This window comes from Protopterus annectens, chromosome 1.part0 (assembly GCF_019279795.1).
Source record: "Protopterus annectens isolate FY-2018-M chromosome 1.part0, PAN1.0, whole genome shotgun sequence".
Classification (NCBI taxonomy): Eukaryota; Metazoa; Chordata; order Ceratodontiformes; family Protopteridae; genus Protopterus; species Protopterus annectens.
Genome location: NC_056725.1, coordinates 599,113,991 through 599,126,829, shown reverse-complemented (window position 1 = coordinate 599,126,829; position 12,839 = coordinate 599,113,991). Strand labels below are relative to the sequence as shown.

The 12,839-nt window shown below is 44.3% G+C and overlaps 1 protein-coding gene across 4 annotated transcripts in view; it reads left to right on the top strand.

Annotated features, from left to right (window-relative positions):
- RCOR3 (REST corepressor 3) overlaps positions 1–12,839 on the top strand; it is a 1,455,897-nt gene that overhangs the window by 593,244 nt on the left and 849,814 nt on the right. For 2 of the 4 annotated variants that reach the window (XM_044061701.1, XM_044061693.1), the window contains exons 6-7: positions 2,116–2,240; positions 2,523–2,573. In XM_044061701.1, coding sequence (XP_043917636.1) covers positions 2,116–2,240; positions 2,523–2,573 — 176 coding nt within the window. The remainder of the gene's footprint in view (positions 1–2,115; positions 2,241–2,522; positions 2,574–12,839) is intronic. The other 2 variants (XM_044061710.1, XM_044061718.1) reach the window with 1 other exon arrangement.

Sequence of the window (12,839 nt, the reverse complement as noted above, 5' to 3'; positions counted from 1 at the left end):
GAGCTCTGCCAGCCATATCCACTTGCTAACCACTCCCCTACTCATGCCCAGATCTGAGGTCAGGTTATTCCTTAAAGGGTCCTGCACCTTAGACCACCTAGAAAGGCCATTACCCCTACTTGGGACCTCATCTTTGTGCTGGAAAAGCTTACCTTACCTCTTTTTGAACTGTGAAACATCAGCAAACCTCCAATTCTATACCTGAAAAGCTATTCTTCTTCTTCTGGCCCTCACGTTAGAGTTTACGTTCCAGGCATCCTTGGCCATTCAGGGCTGTCTTATTTTTCTCAAAGACAGGGTGATCTTCAGGTCTTATTCTTCATTCATGCCTGAAGTAGTAAATGAGCTATCTCTTAGTCAGACCATAAGCGTACTTACCTTCTTTTCCACCCCATAGAATTGGGGGGGAGCAAGGATATTGCATTCTCGGGACATTCACAGACAGCTAAGATTCTGTTCAAAATCCATTTGAATATCTGATCAACTGTTTTTCTTTCATTGACTCTAAGCTGGGCTAACCCTTACCCAACAATCCATTGCAAGCTGGATCTCTAAGGCCGTCTCCTTTTGTTTCCCTCTACTTGGCCATTCCCTCAGTCCAGTCTACCTGTGTATTAGTAGTCTGTGAACCTTTTTACAGAGGAGTGGATGCCAAGTCTATACTGGAGGCTACCACCTGGTCATCTGTATACATTTTATTAAACACTACAGGATTAGTGCTTTTTCGAGGTCCAGAGCTGCCTTTGCTAAGTCAGCCCCATCTGGCCTCTTGGATATATCTGCGTTTTAACCAGTCATCCTTACTTTCCCTTTAGCTCTTGGAATCCCCCATGTGTTGGGAATACTGCAACAGTGATTTCAGTCAGAACATAGTACAGTTCTGTAAAAATTTGTAGATGTCCTACTGATCACTGTTACAATTTTCTTTACCACCCTCCTTCTTCTCTACACTTTTCTTCTTACTCTTTCATTCTCCCACCGTTTCTGCCCTGTAGGGAAACACCCTAGAACCAAGGTGACTTTCTTACCACTTCATACTGTGCTCCTCCTAGCTAACTATTTTATGTCTTGGGGTCTTCGGGCAGCTAGCTTGGAGATAGTCTGAGGAATTACGATTTATGTCCCCTATATACTCCTGTGCTTGTGAGCTGAGGTCACATGTCAGACGTACAATACTAGGAAGATAAATCGTTGCTACCCTGACCAGACAATGGTAGTTTGTGTTACGAATACTACAGCAGTGATCAGCAGGACATCTGCTGTGATGGTAAAATCTTAACAAAACTGTACTTTCTCAACATGAGAGTGAGACTAGCTCCACTCTGTTGATGCCTGACAAATCTGAAAGTATGGGTGTCCACTTACAAATTTCTACTTGGGATATGATTTTACTAGTATGGCAAAAATCTTGGCTGCCTCCACAAGACTTCTGAGCATACTTGCTGGTAACGTCTTACTCCATAAAAAGAACAGGAGATAGAGCAAGATGCTGTCTGTTTTCTGACAAGCAGCATACTGATGCCCTCAGTTTGAGGAAAAGACCAGCTGTGGAAGTCCAAGTGGATGTCCACCTGTGGCTAATTCCTGCGTATAAGGAATTATACTGCATAAGTGACCCTTGTGATACTTTTATTTAAACGTGTTGTTGTGGTGAGTGTACTTTCTCAACTGAATTTCTAGGTGCTGCTTCCAACTTATCCATTATATTTTCATGATTAACTTATTTATGAGTGAAGTTATTTTTACCTTAAAACCTTCCATGCTTATTTTATTAATGAACTGTACTGTTCAGCTGAAAATGTATCTTCCTGCAGTATGCAGGGGCTTCAGTGTATTGTTTTGATGTATACTGATTAGCAAGGCTCTGTATCCAGTCAGTTAGAAACATTTCAGCTACTCTGAGCAGCAGAAATTAATCTAAAGGCAAATCAGAATGTACTTTTGTATTTTTTTCATCAACAAGTATACTTATTGTATTGGGAGTTATTCGAAGTTGTACAAATGAAGACAGCTCAAATTCCAAACCAGTACTTGCTGTAAAGTACTCTGTAGCTCATATGCTTTCCAAGTTATCACTTTAAAGTATTAATGTAAAGTGTTGAATTTCTGCTTAAGCTTCCAGATAAGTCTATTGCAAGTCTTGTAAAATATTATTATTCCTGGAAAAAAACTCGTTCCAGAACAAGCCTAATGGATCGACAAGCTCGGAAGTTAGCTAACAGAAGTAATCAGGATGAGAGGTAAGTTGAATGCATGACTGTGTAGGACTGTTGCTGGAAGCAAATAGTTTCATAACGTTAGTTAATGGTTCAGGCTTTCAGAGTTTCCTTTGGGGCTTTTAGTAACAAAATGCAATCTCAAAAATAACTAAAAGCTAGCATAGATCTAAATGTAAATGTCTGCTTGATGCAGTTTTGAGTACTGCTTAATTTGTATTATAGCTGGTAAATGCATTTTACTTTTCATGTATTGTCTGTTTTTCTTTGTCCTGGCTGCTTTAAGCGCCATGTTTCTTTTAACAGAAATCCAAAGACACAGGACAACTTTGAAATACTTGACAACGCTCATTTTTTGTAAGTGTGACATACTTTTTTTGTGGACCTCAAAATTGATTACACTGTACTGTTTCCTCACAGTCCGCATTTGAGTTAATTGAAAACTGCACCTCTTTACTTAGTTTTGCTTTTGATCACACATTCACTGGTAATTGAAGTTTGGGATGTTCAGCTCACTCACTTATTTGTAAAAAGTAGATACATGATGTGTAACATTGTGATTGTTAGACCAGGATAAAAAAATGAAAACTAGCTTTTATAGCGGACACGAATTAGATAACATAAGACTTGAGAGCCAAACTTGAATGTTGCTTTCCAGTTGCAGTCATAATGTATGCCAGCAAATGTCTAGATACAAGCTAGAGATAACCATTTTAAAGGTTTGTGTTGCAGGTGAAACTACGTGCATCACTAGATGATAGGACTGCTTGGACCAAGTCTGAAGGCAGTTATCTAGCTGGACCTGTAGGACCATCCCAGATGGTCATGACATTGGTCATGCATTGGAAATTTAAATGTGTGCCAAACCATCTGTCTTCCCATTTAGACCATTTCTGCTGATCCTGTGTTTAGCTTGGTCATTGGGCCAAACACCCTGGCACTGCAGTCATACAATGAATCCTGAGTAGACTGTCAGTAGAATGCACACTCAGTATGTTCTTGTCCCTGATATACACAGACTTTGTAAAGGTGGCCGTGATTTACTGCCAAAAATAGGTAGTTTTACTTCCTCATTACAGTTCTAGCAGTTCAGGGCATTTTGTGTCTGAAGGCCCTGAAGTCAACCTCTTGCTGGTGGATGAGGGCGTAGCAGACTAGAGAGTAAAGGACCTCTGCAGTCACAGTGGAATTTGAAGAACAGTCAGTTTGAATTTTTGGCAGAGTCTCTCAGCTGTGCTGTCTCTAAACCTGTGATCTTGCATGTGGTCCTGGTAGTGCTTCTTCCTGTGGCATGCTTCACATTGTGGCTGTTAGAAAAGCATAAAACTTGTACTTATTTTGTCAGGAAATGACACTTTTGTTTTGTTACAGTTCTGTTTCTCATGAGGGGTTGAGGCAGCAGGCACTGACACTGATGTTTCTATTTTAATATTTGGTGACTGCAGTTCCACTAAGTAGGGTTTAGTGTCTTAGGTCTGGACCTTCTTTTCCCAGCACTGAATATGCAGGCATTGTCCTTTGATGGCTAATGGAAGGCAGTGCAGAGACAGTATGAGAACATTCCCCAACTGGGGTGCAGGATGATAGTATAGGAGTGGAGGAACAACAGTCTTACTGAGAATTTTAATAATGCCAATCTGGTGACACGGGTGTTGGGTTTCCGTCTACTTTACAGGTTACTTGGGTTTTAAAATTGGATCTGGTTTCCAGAGGCTATTGTAATTGAAATTAAATGCTGGTGGCTGTTCTCCTTTACAGTGGAGGGTTTAGAAGCTGCTTCTCTGCTAGAGGTTCCCAGGTAGACTTGAAGTCAAGCCTGATGAGGCATAAGAAGAGGCTGTGAGAAGCACAGAACTGTTCATACTTCCCCTAACCACTGTACACAGTTGTGCCACTGCAGTATTTAGTAAAGCTGCAAATTTACATTCTGTCTGGGTGAGGGGCATACCCTGGCTTGCACTTCAGTGTGCAGCTCTATATGGGACAGAATATATGATGGAGGTTTCAGAATGGTAAGAGGGAAGACTTTAAAACAATTCCTTTATAAATCGGAGACATTATTTGCTGTTTCAAGTTCTGTATTCACAAAACAGCTAATAATTGAATGATCCAGCTGCCCCAGTGATGCACTGATTTCCATGCCAGTTATGTTTATCCTGTCTGAAATGTTACCGGTTTGTGATTATTTTTATTTTCTGTGTTGGTGCACACACCTCTATTTCTTTAACAAAACCTTTCATTTCATGAACAGACCATCTTTAGGGACTGTAAAAGCCAATTAAATTTAGGTTCAGTTTTTCTTGTATGATTGCCAAAAGAATTTTGCCTCATTACCATTAAAATTCAAACGAAGCCGTGGTAGTACAGTGGTAGTGTTGTTGCCTCACAGCAAGAGGTCCTCCTGTTCGATTCTCAGCTGGAGTGCCTTCTGTGTGAAGTCTGCATGTCCTCCCCGCAGTCGAGTGGGCTCCGAAAGACATGCGTGAATGGGCGTGCCTTCGCTTGAAGGTTGGGCGTCGGGTTGGCAACTCGGCACCATAAAAATCAACTGCCAGTCATTAGTGGACCGGAGTTCCGTTGTGGCGACCCCTAACCGAGAAAAGCCAAAAAGACAAACAACAACAACCATTACCATTCAAACGAGAGTTTATTTTTTCTTCACCTCATCCTTTCTAGATTTTACAGATGCCATGATGACCTATACGTATTCAGGGATTTCTACTGTTTTGGCTGTTTCTGATATAATCCCCAAATTTGCAATCTTCTTATGTAGTACTGCTTGCAGTACCACAGTTTTATTATTTAGACTTGTAGCATTGCATACTGTAACCATCATCTTGCCTTGTCTTCTGTATAGACACAGTTGTTTGTTCTCAGAATATTAACTCTACTTCAGAAACATGGTTTTACATTTTTTGCAACTCAAAATCTTATTAGGCTTTGTGGCTTAAATGATACCTATCACTGGCAAAATGTTCCATTTTTTTCCAAATGTAAAAGTGGTAATTGTTTATTTCTTACATTTTCTTATTTGACTATTAATTTAACAAGCTGTAGCCAAAATATTTTTTTGTAACATAGTGCTTGAATAATATCCACAAATAAAACCTTTGTCTTACACAGTATTCAATAATTAAATCAACTTTTTAAAGGAAATTTTCAAGTCTGTCAATATCATTATTGCCACCACAAGTAACTACACCAGAATTTTTTATAACCTTTCTTAGATCATTGTTGGAGTATTCCAGATTGTTAGGTTATCTTACCCAGTAACCTGGATGTTCAGCCAGGGTATCAAAGCCAAAACCTTCCATATAGCCATATGTCCGTATGACCTAAGCCTGCAGGCTTAAGGGTTAATTACTGGAGGTATGAGCATAAAACCTCAGACTGTCTTGCCACCAGTCCGAATGCAGGTCTCACTCTGGCAGTCTGTTCTACGCATGGTCGTTTGTACTGTTGGCCTTAACTGGTTCAGATAAGTGCCTCGTTGGAGAACCTTCATCATTTTTTCTCAATTTCATTGCTGTTTATTGCTCTGTTAGATGTCGGGTAGGAGGGGAAAGTAGATTGAGGTGGGCATATTCCCTAGAAGGATCTCCATTCCCAGTGCTTTTTCTTTTTAGGTGCAGAGCACAACTAGACAACTTGATGTTCTCCTATTCTCATATTGCAGTATTCTTAATATGAGGGATCCTCCGCCTGAGGTGACCTGAATGTCCGGCCTATATACAAAAGCTTAGCCTGGCTGCTGTATGGTGCTTGGGACATCATATGTAGGTACCATAAACCGTGGGCCGTAAGTGTGACGCCTGCACGCACAGACCTCAGAACTTTCTGCCACCAGTTGAATGTCAGCTCACTCATTCTGCTCCTTCCCAGTGTCTTCCAAAAGATAAGTACCCCGTTGGGGAACATTGTCCTTCTGTTCCTATGTTGCAGTATTCTGGTGTGGGATTTCAACCTCAGGTGATCCGTACGTCGGCTCCTATACAAAAGCTTCAGCTTAGCTGTTGCAGCTGCGTGCGACGTCATACGTAGGGCTATAAACCAGTAGCCCTTAAATATGACATCCTCGCGCACAGATCTCAGAACTTTTCAGCCACAGACCGACGCATCATCAGCTTCGCTCCTTCAACACTAACGTCTGAAAGATAAGTATCCATTGGGGTTTCCTAATTTTAATTTGCATAAGCTTGGTTGTTGTAGCTTTTTATACCCGATGTCAGCTAAAAAGGGAAAATGTCAATGTGGGCATCAAATTCCCCATAATCGCTGCCTCTTCTGCTTAGGCCGAGCGCACGACCATACCTCTAGTTCCATCTGCCAGTCCTTTGTTCCTAAGATGCTCCATAGCCGTCTGCACGCCTTAATCCTCTACCTTGAAAATCAGTGCCTTAAGTGTTTAGCACTTCGAATGGATCTGACCTTGGGGGCCCCTGCAGAACCTATTAGAAAGAAGGCCAAGATGCACAGGCCCTCTTCAACTGCCACTCTGCTACTGGACACCCCGCCAGCATCTGATCTAGGAGCTGAGGGACATTCGGTTGAACCATCGACGGTAATGGCAACCTTTGCGGAAACCACTTCCCAGCAGATGGAAGGCACATCCTCTGAGACTTTACAGATCCCGACTCTGGTCAAGGGGGAACCAGCTACCGCAGAGCATCCTAGCGAGATCCTTCCGCTTGTTACTCCAGATCCTACCCCGGTGTCCGACACCAAACCTACGCACATGTCTACTCCTGCTAAGAAAAAGCAGAAAACTAAACACTCCACTTCCACTACAGAAGCCTTGCCCGACTGGCAGACATTTTACTTCTTCATTGATGCAGGCCTTCATGGCCCTCAGGCCTACACACCACCCTCAACTCTTCCTCTGCTCAGCCCTTGACCTACTTCAGCCTCTTCCATTCCTCACCTGACGTCCCACGACAGGGAGGAGGATCTTGAGGCCTACTACTCTTCTTCTGAGGAATCTATTTCCTACACTTCCCAGATTGCCTCTCCTAAGGAGTACTACTTTTCAGATGAAGAGTCCACAGAGGGAGATTCCCCTCCTGAGGACATTACCTTTGGTGAAACCTATCACCAAAATGCAAGAATACTTTAAATGGGAAACCTCTCAAATATCAGACACAAAAAAAAAGATATTTTGAGCTGCTCCAAGTGGATTCTCCCTCTCTTTCAGCCATTCCTCCAGTTATACCTGCCTTCTTGGATGCCTTTAATTCTGCATCTAAGACACCAGACTCCCAGCTTACCTGCCCCTAAGAGCCCAGACCACTTTTATAAGGTGTCTGAGGAAAAAAAATTCCTCATTAAGCCTCCTTTGGCAGACCCAGCTGTGATTGCCACTACCCCTGACAGACGATCCAGACTCCTACCTTCTGCCTCCATGTTGCCCACAGACAGGGATAGTAAATCTATGGACAGGTTAGGTTAAAAAATCTATGCCTCCTCCACTTTGGCATTCAGGTCCATAAATTACCAGACGCACGTGACCAGATATGTTCTGGATCTCATTTCTCAAGCCTCACCCATGCTGGCTTCTATTCCTGACTGTCCAACCAAATTTGACTTTTCATCCAAGTTGTCTCTTGTTTCTCAAGTTTCTAGACATTCTATCAGATGCAGCTATGATGCTGCTGAAGCGTGTGCTCGCTCTGCAGCATCTGCTTCAGTCCTCAGGAGATATTCCTGGCTTAGGCTACAACACTTACCAGAGGACTTCAAGGCAAAAATCTCAGATGCCCCCCTGGATCCAAAACACCTTGTTGGCAAAGAGGCAGCTGATTTCTTCAAACATTTACAGGAAAAGAGTAAAGAGCAGCAGTACATTAAACAACTGTTAGTGTCCCCTATTCCCAAGTACTATAGGAATTACCCAGCTAAAACCAACTTTTTCAGAAGAAGCCCTGCTTCTGGTACTTCCTTCTCCAGACCCAGAAAAGTCATAGGAGACAACCAGCTACTAGAACCCCAATCTCCCAACCTCCTCCTAGACCCCGCCCTATCAGGACAGAGGAGGTCCCAACAATGTGTGACTGCCTTGCCCACCTTCCCTTTTCATCCCGCCTCTCCCACTTCTGGAAAACTATCACATCAGACAGTTGGGTGCTGGCTATTGTGCAAAAAGGATACTTCCTGTCATGGGCAGAAAAGCCTCCTCGAGGAAGAATCCCCTTTCCACCCAAAAACCAGAGGCACCTCCTCCCTCAGATCCTGACAGACCGTCTGCGGATGGGCAATATAGCGCCAGTCCCTCCATGACAAGAAGGAAAAGGATTTTATTCCAGGCTATTCCTGGTCCCCAAAAAGGATGGACCATGGAGACCCACCCTAGACCTATCCTCCTTAAACCTTTTCCTAAAAGTGCCCTCATTCAAGATGCTGTCTCTCCAAAGCCTACTTCCTCTTATACCACCCCAGGCCTGCATGGTCACTTTAGACTTAAAAGAGGCCTACTTACACATCCCTATCCTCCCCGCCCACAGGAAATATTTATACTTCTGTGGTCCCGCCTCGCATTATCAATTTACTGCTTTGCCCTTTGGTTTGGCCACTGCTCCCAGAGTATTCACAGAATGTCTGGCACCAGTTATGGCGTACTGCAGAACCCAGGGAATTCAAATTTACCCTTACTTAGACGATATCCTGATACTAGCAGAGACCAAAGAATCACTGTCTGCCCACCTAAAATTCACCATGTCACTCCTGCAAAAGTTGGGTTTCACCCTCATCATCCAGAAATCTTCCCTAACCCCAGAGCAGGACAAGATATTCCTGGGATTCAGAATACAAACAGACATTATAAAAGCATTTCTGCCACAGGAAAAAATAACTTCCCTCACCTCTTACTTCAGGGAGCTCTTATAGACTCAAACTATCACAGCAAGGCAGTTTCTAAGGACCTTATGTCTAATGGCAGCCACCATTCCCATGCTTCCATTAGCCAAGATGCATATGAGAAAGCTTCAGTGATACTTACAAAATGTGTGGTCTCAACACCAGCAACCTCTGAAGAAAGACATCCAGCTCCTGCCTTGTCTGAAAGCAGAATCCTGCTGGTGGATTCATCAGGTCCAACTCAACCCAGAACTGCCTCACCATCCCCTCATCCCAAATCAGGTCATGCATACAGATGCATCAGACTCAGGGTGGGGGGGCCACAATGTTGGGAGGGTGGCCTAATGGTTAAGGTGTTTGCCTTACAAACACAAGGTTTAGGGTTTGAATCTCACAAGGGATAATTGGCTAGGCTTACAATGGCTCGCAAAGGCAGTTAGCCTAGTACTAATCTCTCACATCCTACAAGGTCCAAGCAACTTGGACACCCTCACTGAGAGCCAAACACATCAATGTCAGAGAGATGACTGCTGTTCTCTTGGCTCTCAAAACATTCACTCCACTTCTTCGTCCAGGAGTCCTTCTAATAGTTACAGACAACACCACAGTCGTGGTACCTCAACAAACAAGGAGGAACAAAGGCATAGCGACTATGCAGACTGACGCTGCTAATTTAGGAACTAGCCTCCCTCCACAATGTGTCCCTGCAGGCATCCTACATCCCCTCGCAGGACAAGCAAGCAAGCAGACCTCCTCAGCAGAACATCCTGTCCACAGCACGAATGGATGCTGGACAGGAATGTTTTCCTAGACATTGTCCACTGGTGGGGCACTCCTCACATAGACTTGTTCGCTTCCCCCCAGAACAGACAGCTGCAAACCTTCTGCTCCAAGACGCCCCCCCCCCCCCAACATGGAGAGTAGACGCCTTCCAGCATCTCATGGAAGGGGAAATTTCTGCATGCATTCCTCCCTTCCCACTCATTCAAAAAGTCCTCCTGAAAATCAGGAGAGACAAACCAGAAATCTTATTGGTGGCCCCCTACTGGCCAAGGCAACACTGGTTCCCCCTTCTTCTCAACTTAGCCACGGGCAATCACCAAAGTTACCCCACAAGGTGGACCTTCTGACACAGAACAAGTGAACCCTCTTACACCCACATTTACAATTGCTGTCTCTGACTTTGTGGGTGATGAAACACTAAATCCCTTTTAGGCACCATTATTCAGAGGACGTGCTATCAGGCCTGAGGGAGGCCAGGAAACCCACTACTAGGAAGTCATACCTTGCAAAATGGCAAAGATTTTCTAAATGGTGTCTGGACAAGAACAGGGACCCAGGCAAATTAGACCCTCCCCTGGTTCTTTCCTACCTGTGTCAACTGGTAAAAGGTGGACTGTCCTTTTCCTCTGTAGAAGTACACCTGTCAGCCATTTCAGCTTGCCTGCCTCTAGATCTTCCACTGGCAACCAGGCTAGATGTCAAGCTATTCCTCAAAGGGGGTTCTACATATCAGATCCCCTAAAAGGCCCATCCCACCACCCTGGGACCTTAATTTCATCCTGGAAAAGTTAACCCAGCAGCCATTTTGAACCGGCTGGCTCAGCTACCTTAAAAATCTGTACATGGAAAATTGTACTGCTAGTGGACATCACTTCAGCTAGACGGGTCTCAGAATTACAGGCCTCAATGACAGGCCCTCCTTATACTACCTTCCACAAGGACAGAGTCACCCTTAGAACAAACTCTTCCTTCATGCCAAAGGTGGTCGGTGACTTATCTTTGAACCAATCCATTCATGTACCCACCTTGTACCCTTCACCAACCAACCAACCAGGGAGAGAGGATTCTGCACTCCCTAGATGTCCACAGACCACTAAGATTTTACTTGGACAAAACCAGACCCATCAGAAAATCTTCCCAACTATATGTTTCCTTCCACCCCAAAGCCCTGGGCAAGGCGGTCTCCAAACAAACTATTGCATGCTGGATTAGGAAAACCATCAGCTTCTGTTACTCCTTCCATGGGAAAGATCTCCCATCAGGGGTAAAAGCTCATTCCACTAGAGCAGTGGCAGCCTTTATCAAAGGCATGAACATGAATTCCATTTTGGCAGCAGCTACTTGGTCCACCTTCCATACCTTCACCAAGCACTACAAATTAGACAAAATCTCCAGGGCATGAGCAGGATTCGCCAGAGCAGTCCTGCAAGGCTTTGTGGAATCAGCCTCCTCTACCTCCACCCTTCTTTCCAACTAAGCTGTGGTATTTTCCCACACCAGAATACTGCAACATAGGAATAGGACATAGAATCATCATCATCGTCTTCTTTCGGCTGTTCCCATTAGGGGTCGCCACAGCAGATCACCTGTTTCCATTTCTTCCTGTCCTCTGCATCTTGCTCTGTCACACCATCCACCTGCATGTCCTCTCTCACCACATCCATAAACCTTATCTAAGGCCTTCCTCTTTTCCTGTTACCTGGTAGCTTCGTCCTTAAGATCTTTTTCCCAATATACTCAGCATCCCTCCTCAGCACATGTCCAAACCAACGTAATCGTGCCTCTCTGGCTTTGTCTCCAAACCTTCCAACCTGGGCTGACTGACCCCCTAATATACTTATTCCTAATACTGTCCACCCTCGTCACACCCAGTGCAAATCTTAACATCTTTAATTCTGCCACATCCAGCTCAAACACCTGCCTTTTTGTCAATGCCACTGTCTCCAACCCATATAATATAGCTGGTCTCACTACCCTTTTGTAGACCTTCCCTTTCACTCTTACAGGTATAGGAATAGAAGTCCATAGAATAGTTGTGTAAAATCTTACCATAACCATAGATGTCCTTCTCTTCCATGTTGCAGTATTAATTCCCACCCACCTAACCCCTCTGCAACTATATTCTTAGACCCCCCAACTTCTACAGGCCTTTGTGGTCTTCAGACCAAAATAATGACCATCAAACTTTCTGTCCAGTCTGGCATCTACTCCTGCTGGGCCTTGGCTCCTACTGCTGGCCTTCATGTTCTGAGATCTGTGTGTGAGGACGTCACATTTAAGGGCTATTGATTTATGGCCCTACGTGTGACATCCCACGCAGCTGCAACAGCCAAGCTGAAGCTTTTGTGTAGGAGCCGACGTACAGATCACCTGAGGCGGAAATCCCACACCAGAATACTGCAACATGGAAGAGAAGGACATCTAAGGTTATAGTAAGATTTTACACAACTATTCCTTCTGGTTGCTGTTTTTTTTTTTTTTTTTTTTTTTAATCTTTCCTTAAGTCGATTCCATCCATGTCATCTAAGAAGGGAAAATGTAAGTGCGGACGTCAAATCCCGCACAAAGACCGCCATGACCTCTGCCTCTTTTGTTTAGGGCCTTCCCACAACTACAAAGCGTGTTCCATTTGCCAGTCGTTCATCCCTAAAACTCTGTGCCGCCATCTTGCAGCCTTAAAATTGTTTGGGAAAAACCAATGTCTTAAACGACTTGCATTGGGTATGGAAGTGGCGCTTGACGTATCAGCCAAAACACCGAGAAAGAAGGCTGAAGTAGCAAGGCTGGAAAAATGCCTGCGCCTCCGGGTTCAGACTTCCGCAAGACGCCGACCTAGGGGCTGAGCTACATCCGATGGCTTTGGGGACTTCAGCGGGTGCTGCTTCGGACACCGTCCTAGTTTCTCCAGCCTGCGCGTCCATGGAAATGCCAACGACGTCAGCTTCTGATGTCAGAGGATGGACCAGTTTTGCCCAAACAGCTTATGACAGC